The 27,606-nt window shown below is 42.4% G+C and overlaps 2 protein-coding genes across 2 annotated transcripts; both read right to left on the reverse strand.

The window, feature by feature from the left end:
• Positions 1-1,543: 1,543 nt before the first annotated feature.
• Positions 1,544-16,251, reverse strand: LOC109466474. The gene is made up of 13 exons (XM_019764194.1): positions 15,978-16,251; positions 13,253-13,549; positions 8,333-8,629; positions 7,419-7,745; positions 6,212-6,382; positions 5,480-5,650; positions 4,898-5,005; positions 4,317-4,532; positions 3,907-4,088; positions 3,386-3,469; positions 2,741-2,958; positions 2,291-2,425; positions 1,544-1,829 (listed from the first exon to the last, which is right to left on the reverse strand). Exons 1-13 carry the CDS (start codon positions 16,249-16,251, stop codon positions 1,544-1,546), a joined length of 2,766 nt encoding a protein of 921 aa, XP_019619753.1.
• A 2,329-nt stretch (positions 16,252-18,580) lies between these two features.
• On the reverse strand, positions 18,581-24,870 carry LOC109466475 (seizure 6-like protein). The gene is made up of 5 exons (XM_019764195.1): positions 24,581-24,870; positions 23,989-24,113; positions 21,430-21,606; positions 19,251-19,553; positions 18,581-18,960 (listed from the first exon to the last, which is right to left on the reverse strand). The coding sequence occupies exons 1-5, from the start codon at positions 24,868-24,870 to the stop codon at positions 18,581-18,583; spliced, it is 1,275 nt and encodes a 424-aa protein (XP_019619754.1).
• Between the last annotated feature and the right edge of the window lie 2,736 nt (positions 24,871-27,606).

Genomic DNA, 27,606 nt, shown 5'->3' on the forward strand with positions numbered 1-27,606 from the left:
TGGTCTTTTTCAGGTTAACCTGGAGTTTCCAATTTGTACAGAAAGTGTTTAGTTTGTCAAGGGCACATTGGAGTCCTTTCTCGGTTTCCGAGAAAATTACGACATCATCTGCATAGAGCAAGCAGGAAATGAATAAATTATGTAGGGAAGGTGGCACGCATTCTGGACTATCTAAAATCTTGACTAAATCATTTATGAACAGGTTGAATAGGGTCGGACTGAGGTTACAGCCCTGCCTCACACCTTTGTCCGTGACGAAGGGTGGTGTTAGACCAGAGGAGGTTTTGATGCATGTTTGTGGGTTAGAATACATTGATTTTATAAGACTGTAAAATTTGCCGCCTACTCCCGAGGTGAGTAGTTTGTATCGCAGACCTTCGCGCCATACACAATCGAAGGCTTTTTTAAAGTCGACGAAACAGGCATAAAGACGTTTGTTATTATTAGTATACTTAGAAATTAGAGAATCGCCAGATCATTTTCTAGTTCCGTCAATTTGTTTTCAATATCCGTGTGAAAGTCGGTGTTAGGTGTAGTTGTAGCTTGTTTGTCTCTTCCGTACAGTTTTTCGAAGTGATTATGGATAGCTTCTTTATTAATTACTTCTTCAGGTGTCGTATTATTTGTTTTGAAGTCTTTAAAAAGTTGCCAGAATGCGGATGGGTTGTCGTCAGAAAAAGAGTTGAGTTGTTGAAGAATGTTATTTTTGTAATCTAGTTTAGTTTTTCGAATTATTCTTGTATATTCTTTTTTATATTTGAAATATTGTCCTCTAATAAAAGGATCTCTGGGATGTTTGGACAGTAGCTTGCCTAGCTGACTAAGGTTTCGCCTAGCAGTTTGGCAAGTTTTCGAAAACCATTTCTTCTTTGCTTTCGATTTGTTTTTACTTGGGCCTCCTTTTTTGGTAAAGCGCAGGCGTAAAGACATTTTACCAGCCTCTTGCAGTGGTGTAAGGAAGTCATTTAGTGCTGAGTCAACTGAGGCTGATGTGAGGCCGTAGTTCTTTTTTATAAACTTGTTTATGCTGGTAGAGAAATCGTCACTACTTATTATATTCAGAAATTTCTCTTTAGACTTGGTACTCCACACAAATTTGCAGTGAGGCCTGGTGGGGAGGGTACTATTAGTACTTTTGTCGGGTAAGGGTTTTATACACATCAACTTGATGTAGAAACTGTAGTAAATGCATATTAAAGGTGTCTATATCCTTGCGATATACCCGATAGCTCGGCAAAGAGAAGAACTATCCTTAATACACGTGGACTACTTGTATGCACAGTCTATAATCTATTCTTACACGGCTCCGTGGCATCTTACCTTAAACTACTGGAAAAGAAAACACCAAATTATGCAAATTAAGATTCTGTAATAAAAGGGGACCAAACATCTACAGAAAGATCCAACAGCCTAGAAGTCCCATTTGAAGACAAAACTCTTGGATAAAATACAGAAAGAAATATCTACATTAGTTCATAAAAATAACTGCAGTATGGGTATCATTATCAGTGTCCACATCCTTCTCTATTGGCGCGGAACTAGATTATGCATTTGTGGACCCAAATGAGTCGACCTCATCACGATCTTTGATGTTGTAGACCTCTGCAGTGACGCGGAGTTGCATCCCCATCCGGCCCGACTTAGGGACGTCGTACGAGGTTTCAAGAGCTTCTGCTGCCTCATTCTGACCCCCCACTGGGGAGCCGGAACCGAGTTTGACGTAATCCTTGGCCATCACTTCTACCACAGCGTCCAGCTCATCGTAAAGCTCCTCAAACTCCGGGCGATCATCTTCCTCCCATTGCCAGCACCGCAGCATCATGTCGTACCTATTGGTTATTTATATGTGTAAGTCATCGGTGATTTTTTTTGCAATGTTACAAGACTTTAAATGGAGCAGACCATAGAAACTAGCGGATGATGACAATCTGGCCAAAGATCGAACAGAGTGGAATGAACTTGCTGCTTAATGTGCTTCGAACGGGAGGAACTAAGTCTATGTAGGACCAAATGCACAGGGTTGTTGTCCCTACCATTTTGCATGAAAAAGAGTAACTATTCATAATCACTCAGTACACTGCTAAATTTTATTTAACTTGTAGTTTCTGTACACGAGCTTTATGTTTTACCAGTGTTTTTATTTTACAACTCATTATTGTCACCGTTATTTTTGTTGATTTTACTCTTATTTGTGAGGAGGGCCTCTAGAAACCACCATGCTGCTTTTGAATGATTCTCAAGAAACAAATGTAAATGAAATTTAAAAAAAGCAATATTCTCATTCACGTACAGCTCTTGTTTGAGGCCAGGCGGGCGTGGTTCGCGGTACCCTGTGCGGAGTTCCTCCAGGAGCGTGCGTTCCAGACCTGGATAGGGCACATTCCCGAGCGTAGCAATCTCGTACAGCACCACACCGAAGGACCAACTGGGCGTGAGAATTAGATTTGATCATGAATTATGCAAAAAAGACGGACCATATCATGATTTGCCCTTAATTACAGAGAAAATCAAAACACGCAAAATGAAGCTAGCTGCACACTGCATCAGACATCCTCACATTGTAGCATCCAAGCTTGTCCTTTGGGAGCCTACAAAAGGTCAAAGAAGCCGGGGGAGACTAACTACATCGACAACCTCAGATTAGACACCAGCTTGCGCATGCTTTCAAGTTTGTTTTTGCCAGACTATAGTTAGTATACGAACCTAAATCTAGGACAAAACCAAAGCAATAACTACTCACACGTCACTCTTGCTGGTGTACCGGCCCTCTCGCATTAGCCTTTCCGGCGCCATCCACCTCACCGGGATCTTCTGCTCCGCGGCCTGCCGCTGGTAGCCTTGCTCGTAAATGTCTGTTGTCAGGCCGAAGTCTGCGATCTTCACCACCAGGTCCTCTCCTACCAGCACGTTCCGGGCGGCCAGATCACCGTGCACGTAACCAGCCTGGGAAATGTAAGTCTGTTTGGAGAGAGAAATGCAGAAAACATACATTTCAAAAAGTGCAAACGTCATATGTGAAATGGATGTACATGTATGAACGTGGTCAATAAACAAATAAAAATGAAAGTTCATCTATGATACTTTCATGTTTAAAGTGAAAACTTGATCCAATTGCAACACAAAGAAATTATCTCAACTAGAGCTTTCGACCAGTCACGCTGGTCTTCCTCAGTAAACATCTAAACACCATCGCACAACAATTGTACAAGGTAATTGGCATCTACTGCTAACAAACAATGAGACTAATCTTCCCTGTGTAGTATGGGGTGAGAATGTACTTTTGCAGTTCATGATAGAATTCAGAGCATTTAAGGCTGTGTCATATAAATACAGTATACATGCGTGTGTTCTCAGTGATTGTGTTGTGTGTGGACTGTCTGCTTACCATTCCGTTTGCTATCTGCCGTGCTACCTGGTAGATCTTCATCTCGTCGAAGTCATACATGCTGTCTTGGAGCCTCTCATTCAACTGTAGATTTACATGAAAAGAGTCAGCATGAACATAAGTTGGCTTCATCATAAAGTATTATAATGGCTGACATACCACACCTACCAAAAAAGAGACATTTAATTTTCAGATACAAGCTTTTGGTAACTGCGAAATCGCAAATCCATGCTTAAGGGCTGCATAGCAAGCAAAACAATGAAATACATTAAGTAAAATAAGCCATCAGTTTCTAGATCTATCGAGCCATACACATACGTTGTAATGTTGAAATGGGTGGCTGATAACAACAACTTTGGCATATAACTTTACAAGTAGTTTTTTTTTAAAACTTCAGTTACACATCATTATGATTATTCATCAAACAAAATAGAGACAGCAGCTTTTTGGTAGTTTAACCATTACTGGTAGAATAAGAACGCATTTAAAGATATCTACATTAAAGTTACGTATAGATGTACCTTCCTGCACTTCAGTAGGAAGTTCTTGAGGTCTCCATACGGCATGTACTCCGTCACCAGGTAGGGAGGGTGGGACATTGTGCAGCAGCCCACAAGACCGATCAGGTTGATGTGGCCCCTCAGGGTGATGGTGGTGTCGACCTCTTGTATAAAATTCTGTATCTCCTCTTCTCTCGCGTTCTCTGCAAATTTAACAAAAACCTGTCATTGTTGAAGCTTCACCGGTGCAATTGCTCGGTGTAGAGTGCTTGTTTTACATTTGGGCCAGATCATACCAAAGGCTAACTTACTCTGCTTAAGTGCTGTGTGCCATGCTTTCAGCCATTAAATACGTGTGGCAAAATAAATCAACGAAGCTCCTGGCGTTAGTGAAGATGTAGTATCTTAATAACCAGCTGACGTTGACTTACCACGGACGGTTTTGGCCACCACTGTTTGTTCCGTGAGAAGACCATCAACAGCTCTCATTAAAGTCGCGAGGAAAGCGATACCGAAGGCCCCTCTGCCGATCTCTCCATTCAGTCGCAGATCAGTCGGGTTTACCTCGTACTCCAGGAACTGTGGCCGAGCCGGCACAGACGGGGGAGGTGGGGGTGGTGGTTTGTCCAAATTTGTTAATTTTACATCTGGGAACAAAAGCAGTGAAACAACGTTATGAGTGTCTTCAATAGGGCTCACAGTGTAATACAACAGCATACATCATCAATATACCCACTTTTCTGTCTTATTGAATACAATACAAAACATATGCATTTGGGTCAATGAAATACAGAATAGGTGACGTCAGTTAAGCTTTTAGCAACGCAACTTCTAATTAATTGATTTATACGTGCTTCCTGTTTGTAATACATACATGTAGCATGACTATTTACTCAATAGTTTTTTCGCATTGGTACCGAATAACAGAATGGAAAAACTGCAAGTATGTCATGATATCATATACCTAGAATATCTGGATTAAAGTCAAACTGTTTTAATTCATTGTCGTCACTTTGTCGCTTTCTGCCGCGCCGGTATCCCAGAATCCCCGCTACTACTCCCAGTAGTGCCACAGATGGCACCACGGCAATCATCACCACGTGTACGGTGGACAGTCCCGCTGTTTCAGATGAATAAGATACTGGGATTACATAAATGTGTATATTGATGTGTATAAAGTTAAAACATTTTGTTCCAACACAAAGAAATGTTCTCACCTTGAGCTTTCGACCAGTCACTCTGGCTGGCTTCTGACCCAGTGACCCAGCCAAGTGGCTTCTCTGAATACCAACTCAGTCAGAGAGTCAGAGATTGAGAGCCTAGCTTAAAATGTATAGGGAGATGTCCCGCCACTAATTACCTTCAAGCCTTAGTTGTGTCGGAGGGTTAAAAGGGGTTTGTGTACGTGACATGTGATTTGTACATTAGTGCTTTAAGTGACAGAGAAAAATACGCGTTATTTCTATGTTAGAAAGGCTCCAAGATACCATTTAAATACGTCACAGTCTATCAAGAAATATTGGAACTTCACTTTGGAAAAATCTAAAAACTAGACGATAGTTTCATGGAAAACAACTTAAAATAGACCACCCACGGACGCATGTTGGCTGAGCGCCGCTCCAGGTCTGGTCCGACTGGCACGTTCGTTTTTCATCGCCGCTGATCTCGTATCCAGCGTCACAGTGATACGTAACGACGTCCTGATAAGAACTACCGCCGTAGAAGTTGCCATTAGAAGGTGCCATCAGTGGCTGGCAGAGTTTTTCTGTAACACAGTTAAAACGGCGTCAGGGCAATTAACTTTTTTTTATTGGACAATGATGATAGCAAGTAGATTTTAAATATGTTTGGCTCCAGCATTGCGATATCTAAAGAAGGAGCAAGACATAGTTGAAACGTATCGTAATGTATATTCCAAACTAATCATCAACCCCATTACAATATCACAATATCAAAAGGTGTCACCTACTGGAGCAAATGGGCTGCACGCCGGACCAGCTCTGGTTGGTCTGGCAAGTTCTGTTTTCAGAACCGATCAGTTCGTAGCCTTCATTACAGGAAAAGGTGACTGTGTCTCCGTAAAGATGACCTTCTGTCCTGTTGCCGTTGGTTGGATGCGATAGCTCTGGGCAGGGTTTTCCTAAGAGAAGGCGTAGGATGCAAGGTAGTTTTAGTTAAAAATGGCTACTTGCAGTCACTATGCTGCAGAGGCTACAAAGGCATCAACTAAGCACACCAAACGAAACAGAAATGACTGAACTACTTTAATTGGGAAAATATGAAAACTCAACGAAACATAATCGTGTGAACCAAAGAAACAACCCACGGGCGCATGTAGGCTGAGTGCCGCTCCAGGTCTGGTCCGACTGGCAAGTTTGTTCTTCATCGCCGCTGATCTCGTATCCAGCGTCACAGTGATACGTAACGACGTCCCCATGAGAACTACTGCCGCTGATGTTGCCGTTAGAAGGTGCCATCAGTTGTTGGTAGACTTTTCCTGTAACACAGGCGTCAGGGCAATGAACATATTTCATTGTACAATGATGATACCAACAAATTGCTACTAGAATGTGTAAATTGATTTTCATGACAGGGTACTTGCAGATATTTTTGTCACCATCATTGCATCATTACTAATCAGGAGCAGGGACATAGTTACAACGTATTGTACTGTACTAGTATATTGCAAACTGACTATCAATTTCGGTGAAGGTTAGACATCCAGGTAATAAGATACGCCAAAAAGCAGTTAATCAAGCAACTGGATATGATTTTGGAAACGGTCAGACGTTTCAGGTATACCTTTCTTCAGTGGCTCTAGGAGAAAAAAATTTGTTCCCTTTTCAAGACATCATCCTTGTCTTGACGTCTGACCATTTCCAAAATCATATCCATTTGCTTGAGTAACTGCTTTTTGATTATCAATTCCAATACACAATTACAATACAATAATGTTAAAAGCTGCCACCTACTGGAGCAAATAGGCTGTGCACTGGACCAGCTCTGGTTGGTCTGGCAAGTTCTGTTTTCAGAACCGATCAGTTCGTAGCCTTCATTACAGGAAAAGGTGACTGTGTCTCCGTGAAAATGACCTTCTGTTCTGTTGCCGTTGGGTGGAAGCGGTAATTCTGGGCAGGCTAATTGTAAAGATAACACAAGATATATAGTACCTTTAGGTAGGGAATTGTAGAATTACTATGAGAGAAAACCAGTTCTTCCTTGCAGTTCTAGAAAATGCTGCTAAGAGGCCTAGGACCGAGCTTGAACGATTTTTTTTCAGAAGACAACGAAATTCGTGACCCTGGCATGTCCAGATCAAGAGATATCAGAACCGAAAAGTCATGCATATACTCATAACCTACCTACCAAATATCAAGGCAATCCATGTAAGCCTTCTGGAGTTATTGTTGACACAGGTGGACGAACACACACACACACACACACACACACACACACGCGCGCGCGCGCGCGTGTGTGTGTGTGTGTGTGTGTAAGATAACCTTAATGGCGAATGTATGATACATGATACTTACCGATACAGCTGGCAGTAACCGACCAGATGACTTGCAACTGATCCCCGTACCTCAGTAACCACGGTGACCTGATCTGGTCAGGTGTCATGGCGCAGTTCGGGACATAAGCGAAGGCGCCGCTGCGTTTTCCGATCGTGGGACCCACCCACCATTGGTCTTCGACAAAATGAAGAAAGTTTTGGCTGTTTGTGTCACTGACGTAGACAGGTCTGTCCCCACTGGTCTGGTCTGTTCTGGTGTAGGTCGTCAGGCTGGGATGTCGGTAGTCGGCACCGCCGTGCAGACGGACCCTCGCACAGTTTGTAGCGCCCCCTACCGATTGTGAAACTGCCACGCCAGCTGGGACGTCATCTGAAACGAATAAGGATAGAAATGCAGACTATATGGCCGCGATTGTAAGCTTAAACGGAATGTTGCAAAAAGGTTCTATATATGACTGGTTTGTTCTTGCAATAACATACATAATACAGCAAATTGAAAGCTTTTGGTCGGACGCTTTTTTTAATTAAGCAGCTTTTACAATTACTCGTGTATACACAAATAAGAATGTATTGCTCAGCATATACATAACATCGCTTATGCACTAACTAATACAGATTTTATTTTAAAATTTACAACAATTACATTGATATAACTTAACAATGATAGGATAGTGTTACATAGTATACAGAAAAGATCAAACTTATATGTATAACCTATGTGCTTATAAGGTATTCAGAATATTAAACATATATTCTAGGCAACCAGGATTAAAAATGAAAATAAATTGATATCTTACGGTTATATCGTCCTTTCATGTTTCTCTATCTTATAAAAACAAGCTCACTTTTACATATTAGCACATAAATGTTGGGGATCAGGCGTTGTCGGATCCATTTGCATGTGTTCATCAAAATATGGTAGATTCTACTAACCAGAGCAGGCGATCTTCACACCCAGGTTCTCTATCCACTCCTTGCGGATATACAGACGGAACGTCCCGTTGATCTGGTCAGCGTAGAGGGCGGAGTCCCGGACACGTACGCCACTGCTGTTGAACTGCGGTCCCACGCGCCACTCTATGGTAGGCTTGTTGTAATACAGGTAATCGCATTTGACGCTGCTGTAGTACACGGGCCGGTCACCGTGGGTGTCTCCCGTCATGGTGTAGGACGTCATTCTACCGGCCTGCACAGTGTCGGAGCCGCCATATAGGACAACCGTGGGGCATCCTGACACAGACAGATAGTAGTAAAATGAGTGAAGTGACAGGTTAATGAGTCACCATAAAATTGGCCTGATCTGCATTTATACGTATACATTTTTGGTAATGTGTCCAAGGTATCCCCATACCGAATTTGATCTCATTCCGATTTAATACTAGCTACAGGACTCCAGATCCCAAAATGTATTTTTTTTGGCTGAAAATGGCCAGAAAACTCAAATAAAACAATTGTTTCAAAGGCCTGTTTCTATAAAATGAAAAAACTGCCTGGGGCTCGGTTGGGTTAAAGCGGCCTAGGCTGATATTCATGTTCGAGTTCGGGCGTGCGTCTGCATGATGGCCACAGACATGTTTTGAACCCGAATCTTGTTCCACCATGTTCGATATGACGTCATTTGAATAGAACGCGTGTTCGAATTCGGGGTAACCGGCGGTCATTTGTATGTTTCCCCTGTAAACCCGCGTTGTTACGCATTTTATTCACGGAGTATGACTAAAACGGCTTTACGCGCAGCTCAAAACAGCATAATTGATCTTTAGAGTAATCCATGTTTATGTATTATCACTTTTTATCAAAATTGTCCGAGGCTATTTTGCATATAAGTCGATATTGTTTAACTGTGGCGATTTTTTAACCAAAAATGACAGAAAAATGGCTGTTTCTGTCGTTTTTGGCCCCAAAAAACAATGTAACTGTCATTTAAAACAAAATAGCCTTAGACAAAAATAATAAATAGGTGGTTGGCTTTCTACTTGCAAAATATCATGATGAAAGGTGTTGTTACCGCTTGCGCGTTAAGCCATGAAGTAAACAGTTTTTTTTTAACCAAAATGCTGATTTCTAACCCAAAAATCGAGAAGTAGTAAAAACAAAATAACCTTTATTCAATGTGTTTCGAGTACTACTAGAACTGTGTGAAGTTTAGTTGTGGTGCGACCAAGCTATCAAAAGTTACAGGCATATGTATGAAATACTACTCATAGTATGCCATAGGCTGCCTTAACCCAACCGAGGGGTATTCTACCTTCATGACAAATTTTAGCTCATACTGCACAACACAGAAACGAATATATTACAAATGCAAAAGCACCGCACTATCTTTGTTTGAAAAGCAATAGAGCAAAGAAGGGTGAAATACTGCAAATTCAGTTTTGTTCGCGTTATTAAGTATTTTAACCCTCAACAGAACAACTTCCCGGACTGATTAATCTGTACACCTGGGGTCCGCGCGGACCCCAGAGCAGTTTTTTGCTAATTTTTAGAAATTATCAACATGCTACCAGCTCAATTGTTTTAAAAACTGATGTGGGAACCTCTGTGTCCACATTACATACAAAAATCATACATTTTGAACTTTTTCTATTCTTTGGTGAAGAAAAGAAGACAAGAAGAAATACCCGATTTTTTAACCCATTTCAGACTGAAGGGGCTTTTGAGGCCCAACTTTGATCTCAGATAGCAGCTAAACGGCTTGCGCTAGAAGTATCAAATTTGGAGACCTTTCCTAAAATGTCTCTGGAAAAAAGTTCATATTAGTTTTATACTAGTAAGTTGATGTTTTTTTGTGTTGCCATGGCAATGGGTTTCTAGCTGGCAGTTTATTTGAAAATAGAAGTAATTTTGGTTTAAACATAAAAATTTTCTGAGTTTTATATTAAATTACACTTCTTTTCCAACATTAATAACATCTTACATAATTAAATATAAGTTAAATCATTTAATATGCATAGAATATGCTAATTTGATGACGTCATTGGTCAAAATCCAATATGGCGGACTATATTATTAGCTCTGGTCATAATTACACCAAAGTCATTAGAATTTAATTCTATTACTACACCATTCTCTGAAAACTTGGTAGACATACGATGAGTGCATAAACACATATAAAAACGGAAATAAGGTAATGTATAAGAACGCCAGTGTATCCATTATGATCGAAAGGCGGCTGGGGTCCGCGCGGACCCCAAAAGAAAATCAGATATAATTTTTTTATAAATGGTAGAAACGGAATTTTCTGCACTGTATTGAGAGACAACTTTGTGGGTGACAATTACCTAAAATTTCAGAAAAAATCTTTAGAAACAAAAAATATATTACAGAATATATAGTGCTGGGGTCCGCGCGGACCCCAGGTGTACTGTTTTAGGGTTAATTAGCTGTTTTAAGTAGATTTTTGTGGTGTTCTAAGTTCACGGTTGAAATTAACAATGGCAAGGTCACACCAAATAGTACACAACTGTGTAGCGGCCACTGGCCAGTATGCCTCTATAGATGCACGTCTTCTCCTAATTACCTTCGCTATGAATGTTATGTTTTCAATGGCGTTCGTTTGTGTGTGCTTGTGTGTTTGTGCGTGTGTGTGTGTGTGTGTGTTTGTGTGTGTGTATCTGTGTGTGTGTGTGTGTGTAACGTATGTGTGTAACGTGTGTGTGTGTGTGTGTGTGTGTGTGTTTGTGTTTGTTTGTGTGTGTATGTGTGTGTGTGTGTGTGTGTGTGTGTGTGTAACATGTGTGTGTGTGTGTGTTTGTGTTTGTAAGCCAATAAGACATGTTGCCAACTTCAAATATCTGGGGTCCGAGATGGCCTCTAACAACAATAATAAGAGGAAATCACTTGCATGGACTGCTTTTTGGAAGCCGGAAAAGATCTGGAGAAGTCCATCAATCTCCACATCCACTAAACTCAAGCTTTTCAACACCACCTGCGTGACAATACTGTTATATGGCTGTGAATCCTGGGGCATATCAGGGGACATGGAAAATAATCTAAACGCGTTCGCCACATCATGCTATAGGGTCATGCTTAACATCAAACCCCTAGACCATGTGAGCAACGCCTAGATCTACAAGTTGACCAACACTCGACCCCTTAGCTTATCACCATGGTATAGCAGCGTCAACTTCGATTCCTGGGGCATGTACTTAGAATGCCTTTGGGGGAACCATGCCGGACATATGCCCTGTATGTACAGACACCCGACAAAAGTGTTACGAATAGATAAGGTTGTCGTGAGAATTTGGCCTGGGCTTAATTTCAGCCGGTAGAAATGACAAATCCCCGCTCATTTTCCGAATTCCTTGACCGAACTCATTTTTACTATATGTACGTTATACGTTAGCTACGCTCGCATGAAAAAAATACGTAATATACTGACATTATCTGTACAAAACCTGTATAGGGACGTGTAAATAACAGGTAGACATCCTTGTGGTTAAACATTTAGCGAAATTTTGGCGGTTGGTCCGGAAATTTTACGATCACAAGCGGACATTGGCCTTAGATATCGTCGAACGTGGATCGTCAAGTGGGGGAGGGGGGCGTTCGTGCGTAACTTCTGTTCTTTCGAAGATTATCCTCTACTTTCTCCGGTAATATTTCAGTTTAACTGGATTAACGTCCACAGAAACGTACAAATGTTGCACTGAGATTCTAGCGGGACGAACTTTACCGCAAAAGTGACGGCTACGAGTAGTAGAGATTTAACGCGAAAAAGTCATCAAAAAGTCACTTTAAACATGACGATCAAAGTTACCGGTTTACGTGTATAATACCGTAAACCGGACGTTCTAACCCTAACGACAACACTTTTACTCTTTACTTATTACCTCCACAAGTTGGTGGAACACCACTCCAAGTCCCGTTCGACTGGCAGGTTATATTGGCAGTCCCCCACAGCAGCCAATACCCGTCCATACAGGTGTACCTTACTGTCTGTCCCGATGTAAAGTTACTGTTGTTATCCCTGATCCCATTGGCTGGCACACCAGGGTCCCAGCATTGACCTGCAAAAAATATATTACATATATATTACAAACTATGAAAGTTTAACTGAAAGGAGGTGGCTCTTTCTTTCTGCGATTTCAAGAATTCACTACTTTGTAATTAATATGATGTATTGTTAGTGTGATAATGCAGCAGGGAAATTATCTCGATAGCACTTAAAAAGTGCAATTTGAGTCATACGAGTGCGAATGCAAGTAACATACAAATGATATGCGTGACACTATAGTGACGAGTCCCGGCCTACAATCATTGCGTCGCCTATGGATTTAGAAGTGGGTACCTCGGCCACTAAACCTTAACTCCGCGGGAAATACTGTGTAGCTAGCATGACCCTAGGCCTAGCACGTCCAAGTCACGAGATAACAAAATCGGAAATTCCATAACAATCTGCCGCACGATAACAAGCCGCTAGAAGGTCCAAAATCTAATGGTTGCAGACCCCCCCCCCCACACACACACAAACAAAAACAGGCCCAAAACAACACCGCCCATATTTCAAAGAGGTAAAAAAATTGAAAACCTAGCATGTCCAGGGCAAAAGATGCAAATCCCGAAGGAACAAAGTACCGTCACCAGGGGACACAAACGACTTTGACCTCTGTCTTACCAAAGCCTTCTTAACTCATGTTGACCACAAATATGTGGAAACAAAAACAGACTGGACTCAAAATGTAAAGCAACTGTCAAAAGTTCTAAGATGGAAAGCGCAAACGTCAATATTTTGAAGCTTACCTGATAGAGAGACTTGACAGATGAACTTGTCGGCACTAGTACACGATCCATCGTTCCATGTGTTACTGTAGGAATGGCTTTCGGAAAAGTACTCGGCACAGTCCTCGTTACCTGCGTTGTTGGGTTCGCCTGGACCCCAAGCTCTGAAGTCGCCGAGAGGAACGTTATCGTCCCAAATCCAAAGTCCCTCCTGGTGGACATCAGTCAGTCCAAAACGGAAGAAACCGTTGATGTCGATGGCATTTTTCAGATCGATGAGGAAGTTGTTGGTTGCGTTGTCGCGGGGTATGGCAAGGACTCCCCCGTCTAAAGAACACCTACTGACTGCACCGTTGTAGGTTGCCGTGTCGTTGAAGGCCTTGTAGCACAGGCGATTAGGCTGATGGTAAACGTACCCGCCTGGGCAACCTATTTCAGAACGAATAAGGTTATTATTTCAACTGCCTACACTTGTGCTTAATACAGTCTGTAGACAATCGCCATTTTGATGCAAGATCGAAGCAGTCAATAAGATAAGTCTTGACGGAATGATTGCACCACATCATGCTATAGGGTCATGCTTAACATCAAACGCCTAGACCATGTGCGCAACGCCTGGATCTACAAGTTGACCAACACTCGACCCCTTAAGCTTATCACCATGGTATAGCAGCGTCAACTTCGATTCCTGGGACATGCACTTAGAATGCCTGTGGGGGAACCATGCAGGACATATGCCCTGTATGTACCGACGCACGGCAAAAGGCACCCAGGGTGCCAGCGACTCGACTACCTGGGGTACATCCGGAACCTGTTGGGGGACACCGAGGACACCGCGGCAGCCAGACGATGATGATAATGATGTGTGTGTGTGCGTGTGTTTGTGTTTGATACTTGACATACTGACAATTATGCAAATGAGGATCTAATTTACATAATTAATGACGAAATTCTAAAGGTCTGCCTCATTCCTTGATAGGAAAATTCAAACTCGTGACATATGTAATAAAGAGGAAAGGAACATTGGCAGATTTTCATTACGTAAAGTTTGATCCGATTTGCATAACGAATGAAATGAAAAAAAAATCGTGCACACCAAAAAAAGGTGTGCATTCACTGCCACCGAGCTTAGTCTGCATGTACAAGCAATCGTGCAGCGTACATGTATGACATGGCGGCAAAACGTGTCCCGTGGTGTTGAATAACACACAAATTAGATTGGCAGTTACTATTGACAGGCACATTCTGTGAATAGTGCAGAAAAGTGAACTCCTGACAGGAGTAACTTTGAAACAGCAACATCGCCTTTGTGAACAGGTATTAGCTTAGTCGGTTGAGTGATCACCTTGCCAAACATCCTGTCAGTAGTGAGAAAAATTCTAATGAACAAGCACAGCCTGTCAATAACCTTTGCTAAGAAGATTTTTACAATCGGTAGAATGCAGTACCGGGCGGCTGACCACAGAGGCGATCCCGCCAAAATGCCTGGCAACCCCACTATAGACTCAGGCTCTACTAGTGCTACCTACATGTTACTAGTAATCCCTGCCTTCCAGTTCCACCGCTCATGCATGTCTGTGACTGCTGATAGGAAGCCATAACAGCCAGTATTGTTCTAATCTTTAATCATCGGACAAAGTAGAAAGTTCCACGCGTTAAATTCCGGTTGACACGTGCGCCACCTTCAGTGCGACTCTACGGTACAAACTTGTTTCATCTTTTAACTACCTGGGTAACCTTATATATATAACCCCCAATCTGTCTGATGATGGGTCCATTCGCTCTCACATCAGAGGCTTTTATACGAGAGCTAACTCCTTGATCCGAAAAGTCATGTTTGCATCAGCTAAAGTGAAGCACACATTGTTCAACGCTTATTGTTCCCCAATTTACTGTGCTCAGTTGTGGTCTGAATACACGCTGGGTATAATTCATAAACTACGTGTCGCATACAGCAACGCTTTTAGAATTTTGTTCGCCTTTAGTAAATATGATAGTGCTAGTCACATGTTTGTTTCAGCTTTAGTTGACATATGTTATTAATTAAGAACAATAGAAACACAGGCAGATATCGATTATACAAATGAAGACTTAATTTGCATAATTAATGAGGAAATGTTATGATTTTAAAGTGGTAACTGCCAGGAATTTCATACTTGGGGCATTTGAAAGTTAAGTGAAGGTGAGCATAATTAAGCATAAATTCTTCAAATAAGGACCTCATTTGCATAATTTATAAGGAAATGCTATGATGGCATTCTTTGTTAAGATAAGTTTTTTGGTATGAAATATGATTAACAGATATAATTCATGCAATTTAGGATGCTATTTGCATAATCAGGGGGATCAAAATATAATTTCTAAGTCATAAAAGCTAACATCACTTGGCGAAGGTATGAGATCGTGGAATTCTAGTTGTAGTTGCGTCAATCGCGCGATGGCGCACTCGGTAGTAGGATACGCTCTAACGCATTCGTGCGGCCTGGGGTCAATACTCAAGCTGCGTTACCGCGTTGCGCCATCGTTATCGCCGCGCGATTGCCGCGTTACGTTATCGGTCTCTGTTAAATGTGGTGCAAACAGGACTGACGAACTAGCGACGGAACTGCGAAAATAAAACCACCACGAACATTTCAGGATTTACAGTACATTCCATTCTACCATGCACCGGATGACAGTAACATGACTCTATCCTAACTCCAAGTGCACCTGTACGTGTTCACATATGCATTAACACTAAACATAACATAACATTCTCCGTAATCTCAAGTAGTAGAGTTTGAATTGTTTTCGGGCATACCTTGTTCACAATCAACTCCGGCATCTTTTCCGTGTCCACAGTAATGTATCCCCCAACCGTTGTGTCCACAGTCAGAAATGGTTGCCTCGGAACCATCGCAGGTTACATTGTCCAGCCAGATCGGCCCAGTCCCCTGCCCGAAAGCTGCTGATCCAAGAGCTGCTTTTGCACCGGGATATCCCAGCTGACGACAGACCACGCGGGCGTCACTTAGCTCCCATTCATCGTCACAGACCGTTCCCCATTGGCCGTCATGGAACACCTCAACTCTGCCTTGAAATGAGGTGCTAGCTCCGCCAACAAGTCGGATACCTGTTGTTGTAAGAAGCATGCTTTATCCTCTGCCTCTGACTGCCTACCTCTCTCTATATATATTCTGGAGCTATTGTTTCTTGCGTGTCTGCCTGTGTGTGTGTGTGACTGTTTGTGTGTCTGTGTGTGTTTCCGCAACTTTGTAGTCAGCATAACTTCATAACGCCTTTATGGATTGTGATGATATTTGGTATGCTGATAAGTCTTAGGAAGACAAAAGTCAAGGTCAAATATGGGCCTCCTGGTGGATGACCTTGGTACTGGAGCAGAACTTCCGGTTTTTGTATCTTTTGTCCTGAACATGCTATGGTCTTGAGTTTTTGGTGACAGATAGCTTATCCTGTCAGAAATAAGTGGTGTGGGTTTGGTCCCCCTATAGCAGCTTGTTCTGGAACTGCAGGGGACTTTCTGGCGAAATATTTAAAAGTCAGTAAGTCCGGATAGGAACAACGTATTTTCATCATTTTTGGTGTGTAGGTAGCTTATAGAGAGTTGTACATAATTAAATTATGCAAATAAGGACTTAATTTGCATAATTAAGGAGGACATTCTATAGTAACAGTGTTTTATATAATAGTTCTTTTATACATGTAATCTATTTAATCTGTAGCAGGCGGAACATCAACAGATACAAATTATGCAAATGATGGCCTAAGTTGCATAATTAATGTGAAAATTCTGTGACTCCTTATTGGTGAATGATGGGAAATTTATACCTCGTGACATGTGTAAGTTACTTAAAGGTTAACACTACTATACATATATTATGTTAATGTAGCGGTCATTTGCATAATTAATGAGGACACGTTGAAATGAAGTATGACAAAGCAAGCCCATACTTCATGCAGGTATGAGATCTCGAAACTCTTGTTTTGTTTGGTCCGGTCTACCATAAAACAGGCCACACATCCCTCCGACCTTATAACGTTAGGCCGAGCAAACGTAAAAAGTGGGAGATATTTTCGCATCGACACCCGCAGCTGCAAGCTGGGCTGTCAATGAGCCTACGACTGAGGCCGTGTTCACATTAAACCGCCTGAACCGCGATTCGGGTAACTCGTATTCCTCACATCTGGTCCACGTGCCACACGTTCCTTTCAAATCGTGCCCGATCACGATGTGCCAAATCTACATTCATTGTTTGTTTAGAGTTAAAACTTTAGATCCAACACAAAAAAATTCTCTCACCTAGAGATTTTGACCAGTCTTCTTCAGTAGACTGACCCAATGAGGTTTGTCACGTGGCTTGTGTGTTGGCTCTAAAGTTTTAACTCTAAACATGTAACTACCAACACAGATAAACTTTGATGATAGCACATTCACTGTTTTTTTATGAAAACACGCAAGGTAGCGTGTTATCAATGCCAGAGGTCAACGACCTGCTTGCTGCTTCCCCCCTCCCAGCGTATCTCGGCCGAAAACCGCCGTGGTCCCGCCAGAGGTCATGAAGCTCGTCCTAGAATGGACACATCATTCGGTCAATGCTGCTCAGTTGGTATTGCATATAAATGAAGAAATATCACCCCGCAACCAATGACCAGGTGAAGTCACATTGAAATCACATCGCGTTCATACGCAACTCGTGATCCGCGAAAGCAGTTCGAAACCACCTCCCGAAGTGGTTTGGGATCGAGGCGCTTTCAATGTGATTTGGAACGTTCGGATAGGCCGCTTGAAACCGGTTTCGGGGGAAACCACGTGTAAAGCGCTTTCACTGATTCCATCTGAACAGGGCCTCCGTTCAGACGTAAATCGCGATCCGGGGAAACCGGTTCGAAACCACCTCCCGAAGTGGTTTGGGATCGAGTCGATTTCAATGTGATTTGGAGCGGTCAGATGGGGCCACTTGAACCACTTTGAGTGACTTGATACGAACGGGCCTGAAAAAAACTTGCAGTCAAGCCGCAGATGCCGATGCGAAAACGCGCTAAAAGGGCGGAGGCATAACGGGGGCCGTAACTAAAATGTTTTACTTTGATGGGGCACACGGCTTCAAACAGGTACATGCAAAAGATAAAAAAAGCTATAGCTACGTGTTACCAGGTCTAAGTTGTTCCAGTAACGTATAGAATAGGGAACAAAAGTTCTCGCAAACGGTTTGTTGAAACAGACAATTTAGATTTATTTTGTTGCGAAGGTTATATGAAGACTTTGCTGAAATATTTAAAGGGATTAGGTGTGACGGATAACAATTGTACTCATTACCTACCTGCCAAGTATCAAGTCAATCCATATAAGACTTCTTGAGTTATCGTGGTGTTTACAGGCACACACACAGACGGAAGAATACACACTACCGATACCGAAAACATAACCTCCTTGGCAAATGTTTACATTCATTTATTTATTTATTTATATAATGTAAAGTACTTACGGACACAGCTGGCAGTAACCGACCTGACGACTTGCCGCTGATTCCCGTCAAACAGAATCCACGGTGACCTGATCTGGTCAGGTGTCATGGCGCAGTTCTGGACATAAGCGTTGCCGCTGCGTTCTCCGATCGTGGGACCCACCCACCATTGCTTGATGTCTTCGACAAAGTGAAGAAAGTTTTGGCTGTTTGTGTCACTAACGTAGACAGGTCTGCCCCCATTGGTCTGGTCTGTTCTGGTGTAGGTCGTCATGAGGGAGGGTTGGTAGTCGGCACCGCCGTGCAGACGGACCCTCGTACAGTTTGTAGCGCCCCCTACCGATTGTGGAAGTACCGCGCCAGCTGGGACGTCATCTGGAATAAAAATGCAGACTTTATATAGCCAATATTGTAAGATTTAAAGGAATGTTGCAAAAAGGTTCTGGGCAACCAGGATTGAAAATAAAAAGAAATTTGGATTGGTTGCACGGGGACAATTTTGATTGTAGAAGGACAATTTTTGGAATAGCCTTACCATTTCATCGTTTTATGGTTATATATGCTATGAAAAAAGAGGAAATTTCACATATTAACACGTAAATGTAGGAAATAAGTTGTCGGATCCATTTGCATGTGGTCATCATAATATGGTAGATTCTACTAACCAGAGCAGGCGATCTTCACATCCGGGTTCTCTACCCACCCCCCGCCGTTAACGTTTAACAGAAGGAACGTCCCGTTGATCTGGTCAGCGTAGAGGGCGGAGTCCCGGACACGTACGCCCCTGCGGTTGAACTGCGGTCCCACGAACCACTCCATGGCACGCTTGTGGTAATACAGGTAGTGGCAGGTGACGCTGCCGTAGTACACGGGCCGGTCACCGTGGGTGTCTCCCGTCATGGTGTAGGACGTCATCCTACCGGCCTGCAGAGTGTCGGAGCCGCCATATAGGACAACCGTGGGGCATCCTGACACAGACAGATAGTAGCAAAATAAGTGAGGTGACAGGTTAATGAGTTACCATAAAATTGGCCTGATCTGCATACATAACATACGTATACATTTTTTCAACATGTGTCCAAGGTATCCCCATACCGAATTTCAGCTAATTCAGATTTAATACTAACTACAGGGCTCCAGATCCCAAAATGTAATTTTTTTTTGCCTAAAAATGGCCAGAAAACCCAAATAAAACAATCATTTCAAAGGCCTGTTCCTATAAAATGAAAAAAAACTGTCTGGGGGACAGTCACCCGGTATTCTACCTTAATGACTAATTTTAGCTCATACTGCACAACAGAGAAACGAATATATTACAAATGCAAAAGCACCGCAATATCTTTGTTTGAAAAGCAGTAGAGGAGAGAAGGGTGAAGTACTGCGAATTCAGTTTTGTTCGGACGCGTTAGTATTTGTTAAGAGACTTTTGCGGTGTTTTAAGTTCGCTCTTGAAATTAAGCGTGGCAGTACATTTACAGTGGCATCAGAGCGTTTATTTTTGGTTACACTATGCCTATTATTGTTGGCATTGCAAGGTCACGGACAAAATAGTACGCAACAGTATAAAGCGGCCACTGGCCAGTATGCCTCTATAGATGCACGTCTTCTATTGTCTTGTCTAATTGCCTTCGCTATGAATGATATGTTTTCAACGGCGTTCGTGTGTGTCTGTGTCTGTGTATTTGTGTGTGTGTGTGTGTGTGTGTGTGTGTGTGTGTTTGTGTTTGTAAGCCAATAAGACATTTTGCCAACTTCAAATATCTGGGATCCATGATGGCCTCTAGCAACAATGATAAGAGGAAATCTCATGCATGGACTGCTTTTTGGAAGCTGGAGAGGATCTGGAGAATTCCATCAATCTCCACATCCCCTTACAGTCAAGCTTTTCAACAACACCTGCGCGACAATACTGCTATACGGCTGTGAATCCTGGGTCATATCGGATGACATGGAAAATAAGCTAAACGCGTTCACCACATCATGCTATTGGGTCGTGCTTAACATCAAACGCCTAGACCATGTGAGCAACGCCTGGATCTACAAGTTGACCAACACTCGACCCCTTATCACCATGGTAAGGCAGCGTCAACTTCGATTCCTAGCGAATGTACTTAGAATGCCTGTGGGGGAACCATGCCGGACATATGCTCTGTATGTACAGACACACGACAAAAGTGTTTAGCTGGTGTGTTACGCCGAAAGGCGGTTATACCGGCTATACAGATACAGATACAGATACAGAATAGATAAGGTTGTCGTGCGCATTTGGCCTGGGTTTAATTTCAGCCGGTAGAAAGTAGAAATGACAAATCCCCGCTCATTTTCCGAATTTATTGACGTTATACGCTAGCTACGCTCGCATCAAAAAATACGTAATATACTGACTTCATTAGTACAAAACCTGTATAGGGACGTGAAAATAACAGGTAGACATCCTTGTGGTTAAACATTTAGCGAAATTTCGGCGGTTGTTCCGGAAAGTTCACGATCGCAAGTCGACATTGGCCTTAGATATCGTCGAACGTGAATAGTTAAGTGGGGGAGGGGGGCGCTCGTGCGTAACTTCTGTTAACATGTTCTTTCGAAGGTTATCCTCTACTTTCACCGGTAATATTTCAGTTTAACTGGATTAACGTCCACAGAAACGTAAAAATGTTGCACTGAGATTCTAGCGGGACGAACTTTACCGCAAAAGTGACGGCTACGAGTAGTAGAGATTTAACGCGGATAGGTCATCTCAAAGTCACTTTAAACATGACGATCAAAGTTGCCGGTATACGCGTATAATACTGTGAACTGGACGTTCTAACCCTAACGTCAACACTTTTATTCTTTACTTATTACCTCCACAAGTTGGTGGAACACCACTCCAAGTCCCGTTCGACTGGCAGGTTATGTTGGCAGTCCCCCACAGCAGCCAATACCCGTCCATACAGGTGTACCTGACTGTCTGTCCTGATGTAAAGTTACTGTTGTTATCCCTGATCCCATTGGCTGGCACACCAGGGTCCCAGCATTGACCTGCAAAAATATATATTACATATATATTACCAACTATTAAAGTTTAACTGAAAGGAGGTGGCTCTTTCTCTCTGCGATTTCAAGAATTCACTACTTTGTAATCAATACGATGTATTGTTAGTGTGATAATTCAGCAGGGAAATTATGTTAATAGCACTTAAAAAGTGCAATTTGAGTCATACGAGTGCGAATGCAACTAACATGCAAATGATTTGCGTGACACTATAGTGATGAGTCCCGGCCTACAATCATGGCGTCGCCTATAGACTTAGACGCGGGTACCTCGGCCACTAAACCTTAACTCCGCGGGAAATACTGTGTAGCTAGCATGACCCTAGGCCTAGCACGTCCAAGTCACGAGATAACAAAATCGGAAGTTCCATAACAATCTGCAGCACCATAACAAGCCGCTAGAAGGTCCAAAATCTAATGGTTTCGAGGTCTCATCAAGACGTACCCACCTACCAAGTACATGACTATCAATGCAAAGCTTCTTGATTTATCGTGATAAATTACATAGTTTACATACATACATACATGCATACGTTAAAAGCAGTTACTCATTGGCAAGCAACTAGATATGATTTTGGAACTAGTAAGAGGTTTCAGGTAGCAGTGTAGCACCCACTACCTTTCGTCAGTGACTGAAAGACCAGAGGAGAAATGCAGATTAATATAAATAAGCACTAGATTAGAACTCTCAGGAGCTACCAGCACCAAGAACAGACAACACTTAAGCTCCTGATCTGAAACAACAGGTGCTTTTGACTAATTTGCATCATTATTCAACAAGTTTGAACTGCAATTTCCAACAAAAGAAATTGGACTCGCCCAACTCCAGTGATTTTTCAAGGAATGAGCATTCCACGGCTTTCCGCCTTTCGTGACGTTACGCAAATAACACAGTCCAGAAGAATGCTTACCACGCACGGTATCAAGACCTGTTTTAGACCAACTAGAACCCTCCGGAATATTCCCAAGGACAAAACACTAAAAGAAAGTAAATGTGAGGTCGTGTACCATTATAAGATACAGTGTCAAGGACAGACCTCCAAAGGCCCAGTAAGGAAACATATATTGGAGAGACTGAAAGATCCTTCAAGGCTACTAATAGGTTCTTAGAACTAGCTCGACTACTTCGGAAGTCTCACAACATATACACATTGAATCGTCTGGACATTCAGTCTCATTTGATAAAGTAAGAATCTTGGACACAGAATCGGACTTTTTTGGACGTGGGATTTAAGAGGCCATCTACATCAGGTATTACAACCATCCCTGACTTAAAGGACCAAAATGTTGTTATCCATACCTTGCCTTCAACTTGAAACATACTTCCTTCTGACCCACTCAACGTAAACGACGCCACATTATGTACTTTACTTCTTACAGGCAGCCCCTCCCTCCCATACCCTACTAACTGCCGTATCTTTGATATTGTGTTTACTTCCACTACTCTGGAAGATTTGACCAATCTCATTAATGTTATGCTATAGGTATTGGTGCGCCAGCCACTTTCATTTTATGTTTATGTTATACTTTATTCATCTTTATGTTTACATTTGTATTATGTTTTATGAGCAGCGGATTTACATAAGCACAACAAGTGCTTCCTATCCAATGCTCAAAAATGCATGTGAATAAAATAAAAAAACAATCCCTTAACAGAGACGGGGGGCGCCACGGACTTTCTGCATCCTATAATCCACTACTCACGGAGTCAGGTGTGTTATCTGCGTGACGTCACGGAAGCGGTGAATTGCTCATTCCTTCACAAAGACTGAAGTTTTACAGTCGAAAATTTGTATGAGTACAAATCCTTGTGTCAAACTTGTTTCATAAAAACTACCAACACAGATTGTTTCAATTGTCTCATACACTCGCACGACAATGCTACCGGGGAATCCGACGACTGGCCTCCCTATCTTTGCTGCCCATACCCAGCCATTTAATGCACAACCATCTACAACTTCTCAAGACATAAAAAATCTATTTGCCACTAAACAACGAGCCCTTGCATGTCCAGCATAAACGATTAAAAAAACTGCGAATCTGCTGCAGAACCGAAAACAGCCACCACAATTGATCTTGACCATTGCCCCCCCCCCCCAACACTCAAAAAACCTACCTGATTACCAACTACTAACACAATCCAGTCAGGCCCTCTTAAGTTATGCTGACAACAAATACAGCGACCCAAACGACACCTCCCATGTTTGAAAGAGGTAAAATTGAAAACCTAGCATGTCCAAGGCAAAAGATGCAAAAAACCGAAAGAACAACGTACCGTCGCCAGGGGACACAAACGACTTTGACCTTTCTCTTGCCAAAGCCTTCTTAACTTATGCTGACCACAAAACAGAAAAGAAATATACTCCTTACCAGACGTGTAACTTGTGTAGGAGGAATTGAACCCCTGTCTTGCTTCAATGTCGTCAGATGTAAACCTCAGGAACATCACGTTAGATGTGCTGGCGATAGGGCTGACTGACTGCGGACCCGTTAACCTAGAGATCCAAGAATAAATAGTAATTGAGCCAATCTATGTCTCAATTGAGCCAATCTATGTCTCAAAACACACAACACAGTCGAAGCTTTTATAAGGATGTTTCGGGATATGTATTTATATACACCATAGATTGGTCATCACTATCTTTTTGTACAAACATTTCATGACCAGACATGGTGACGGCACACTCAAGTTATATCAGCTTATTTTATGGCCTCACCAACGCAGATAGAGGACAAATACGGAACAGGACAATACTCATTTTCACCTGTCAGTTAAGTGAGGAAAGTCGTGTAAAGTGCCTTTCCCAAGGGCACAAGATCGGTGGCATGTCAGAACTCGAACCCGGGAACTCTTGGTTCCGAGTCGAGCACTGTGCCTCTACACCAAACGACCTCACATATTGCTAGCTGCAGCATTGATACGAGCTAGTTCTTATCAATATAATACAGTTTAGGGCCTTACTCCTGTAACAGCGCCGCACTTGCACTGGCTCCATCGTAGATGCGCAGAAAGTCATAATCTTCTTCCAGGTCGAAGCTGTCAAACGTGAGACGGATCAAGCTTCCTGCCGGGACGTTGATCAGCCACTCGCAGTCCTGGTTGTTGCCATAGTTACTGGGATAGTTCGGTGACGTGACGGGGCCTCCAGTGGGAGCCGTCAGGTTGCCTCCACATCCGGAGACGCCCGGTAACAGGAACACGAGGAAGCACAGGGCGAGCGCCTCCAACCTGCGCGGGGATGATCCCGCCATGCTGCCTGAGAACAATAGAAAAGAAATAAAAATGAGTTTCTTGGCAGCATTTATAGTTTTGTTGACTTTTTACGCTCAAAGATGCGGCCCGTTGGGCAACCGATAAGTTACCAAATGTCATTGGTCCTCGAGGTCATCATAAGGAAGACTTTGAAGATCAATGGAAGATCACCATGATTGCAAGACCTCGGAGATCGTTGAAATCTCACTGAAAGACCATTGAGTGATATGTCAAAGTTTTCTGAACGCACAAAAGCCGCTCAAAGCAAACGTTGGCAACACCGCATCGACCGCTGCAGTTCCTGTGCTTCTCGCATGGCGCAATGCCAGGGGCTCGTTGTGTTCCGTGGACTTTCAAAATTGTCAAGCCCCTGTCACACATTTGCGCTCTTTCCTCGAATTTGTTCCCAGGTTCGACTGACGTTCGGGAGCAGCATGACCAGATTTAGGTCAAGTCTACCTTTCTATATGACTCGTAACGAATTTGAGTGAACCTTGAGTCAAATTGGACCCCTAAACACGCCAATAACACTGCTGACTTACTCCCGAATGGTTGGCTGTAGTTCTGCTAACTTTTTTTCATTAAGGCCACACCGTCTTAATTTTATGGATGACATCCGCGCGCGCATTGATTATCGCCTGTTTTCCAAAAAAAAAAAAAGATCACAGCACGTTCTCCGAGGCTCTGACCTGGCTCTAGGCCTGGGTCTATGTACGAAGGACCAAAACGACAATAGTTGTACTCAACAAAGGAACTGAATTAAACAGAGAAGGGACTAATTTCAACAGAGAATGACCTAAATTCAACAGCGAAGGCGCTGTGCTCAGTGAATGAGCTGTGATCTGCGAACGTCCTGTGCTCAGCGAAGGACCTGTGCTCAGCGAATGTCCTATGTTCAGCGAAGGGGCTCTGCTCAGCGAAGGCGCTGTGCTCAGCGAAGGGACTGTTCTCAGCGAAGGGACTGTGCTCAGCAAACGCACTGTGCATACCTCCATAGAGCGGACATTTTGTACTTCAACTAAAACAAGAGTTCCGCTATCTCATACCTTCGTAAAATGATGTTAACCCTTCTGGTTGACGAATTATACGATTTGAATCACTTATTTTGCAAATCAGAGCCTCATTTGCAGAAAAGGCTATTCTAGCACTTCCTCATAAATTATGCAAATGAGGTCATGATTTGAATAAATTATGTTTATTGATGTTCACCTTCACTTAACTTCCAAATGCGGCAAGTATGAAATTCCCAGAAGTTACAACTATGAAATTATATCACTTTCCCATAAATTATGCAAATTAGGTTTTCATTTACATAATCTATTATCCTCAGATGTTTGTCTTGTTCTCAATTACATGTCACAAGTGTTTCTTAGTCCTATCATCGAACGAAGCAGATTTATAGAATTTCCTCATTAATCATGCAAGTTAACTCCTGATTTGCATACTTGTCATTTGATTATGTCAAGCATCACCTCAGCTGCCTAAATACCAAAAATCACAATTATCCGTCAACCGGTTCTAGAGTTATCCTCTTTTGAATATTTTTCAACTAACGCTCCTGCAGTTCCAGAACAAGGCGCTAGGTGGCCAAAACTCATGTCATTTATTTCCTAGCCCAAGAGCTATCTACCACAAAATTCGTGACCCTAGCATGCCTAGATCACGAGATATCTAAACCGGAAGTTCTGCTGCAGTACCAACAAAAGCCGCCAGGGGGCCCAGAATCTAATCATTTCTAGGCCTCATCAAAACCTACCCACCTACCAAGTTTCATGACAATGCATATTAAGCTTCTTGATTTATGCTGTTCACAGACAGACAAACGGACAAATGCTACTGGAAACATAACCTTCTTGGCGAAGGTAATAAAAGACTTATTCGATCCACGAATCGTGAAAAGTCTTATAAGCTTCCTAAGCTATAGTCTGCTCTTTTGTTGTGAGGATAAGCATGTACCATGACCGAATCGCGAAACTCTAAACAAATATTAAGGGAAGAAAATCCTTTAAACGCAAGTTTGGTTTCTTATCTAGAGATAATTGCCACAACAGGTAATGCACAAAAAGGACCGAAGACGCACCTAAAACTAGATTCACCTCTGTCTACACTGACATGTGTCATTTTTCGCTCAGTGGAACGTATGATCCTCACGTATTGGTAAATACCTTCATATAGCGGACATTCCGTACTTCTGTACTGTACAATAACAGACTTATTCGGTCCACGAAACGTGAAAAGCCTTATATAAGCTTCTTTTTCACCACTTGATCCATATAGTGACGTCTGCTCTTTTGTTGTGAGGATGTACCATGACCGAATCGCGAAACGCTAAACAATATGAAAATGAAAAAAAAGAAAATCCTTTAAATACGCAAGATTTGCTCCTACTATTAAGCACTTCATCCATGGTGAAAGCACTTTAACAATGGTGACGTCAGTTCTTTTGTTGTGAGGATGAGCATGTACCATGACCGAAACGCGAAACGCTAAACAATATGAAAATGAAAAAAAAAGAAAATCCTTTAAATACGCACGATTTGCTCCTTCTATTAAGCACTTCATCCATGGTGAAAGCACTTTATTAATGGTGATGTCAGTTCTTTTGTTGTGAGGATGAACATGGCCAAATCGGGAAATACCAAACTACATTTAAATAAGGGACTGTACGATAGTTACCGGGGGGAGGGCTGGTGCAAAATGGTCCGGTAATTTTTTTTTTTCCATGGCCCTCCCCC

This window comes from Branchiostoma belcheri, unplaced genomic scaffold (assembly GCF_001625305.1).
Source record: "Branchiostoma belcheri isolate BF01 breed outbred unplaced genomic scaffold, Haploidv18h27 scaffold168, whole genome shotgun sequence".
NCBI lineage: Eukaryota > Metazoa > Chordata > Leptocardii > Amphioxiformes > Branchiostomatidae > Branchiostoma > Branchiostoma belcheri.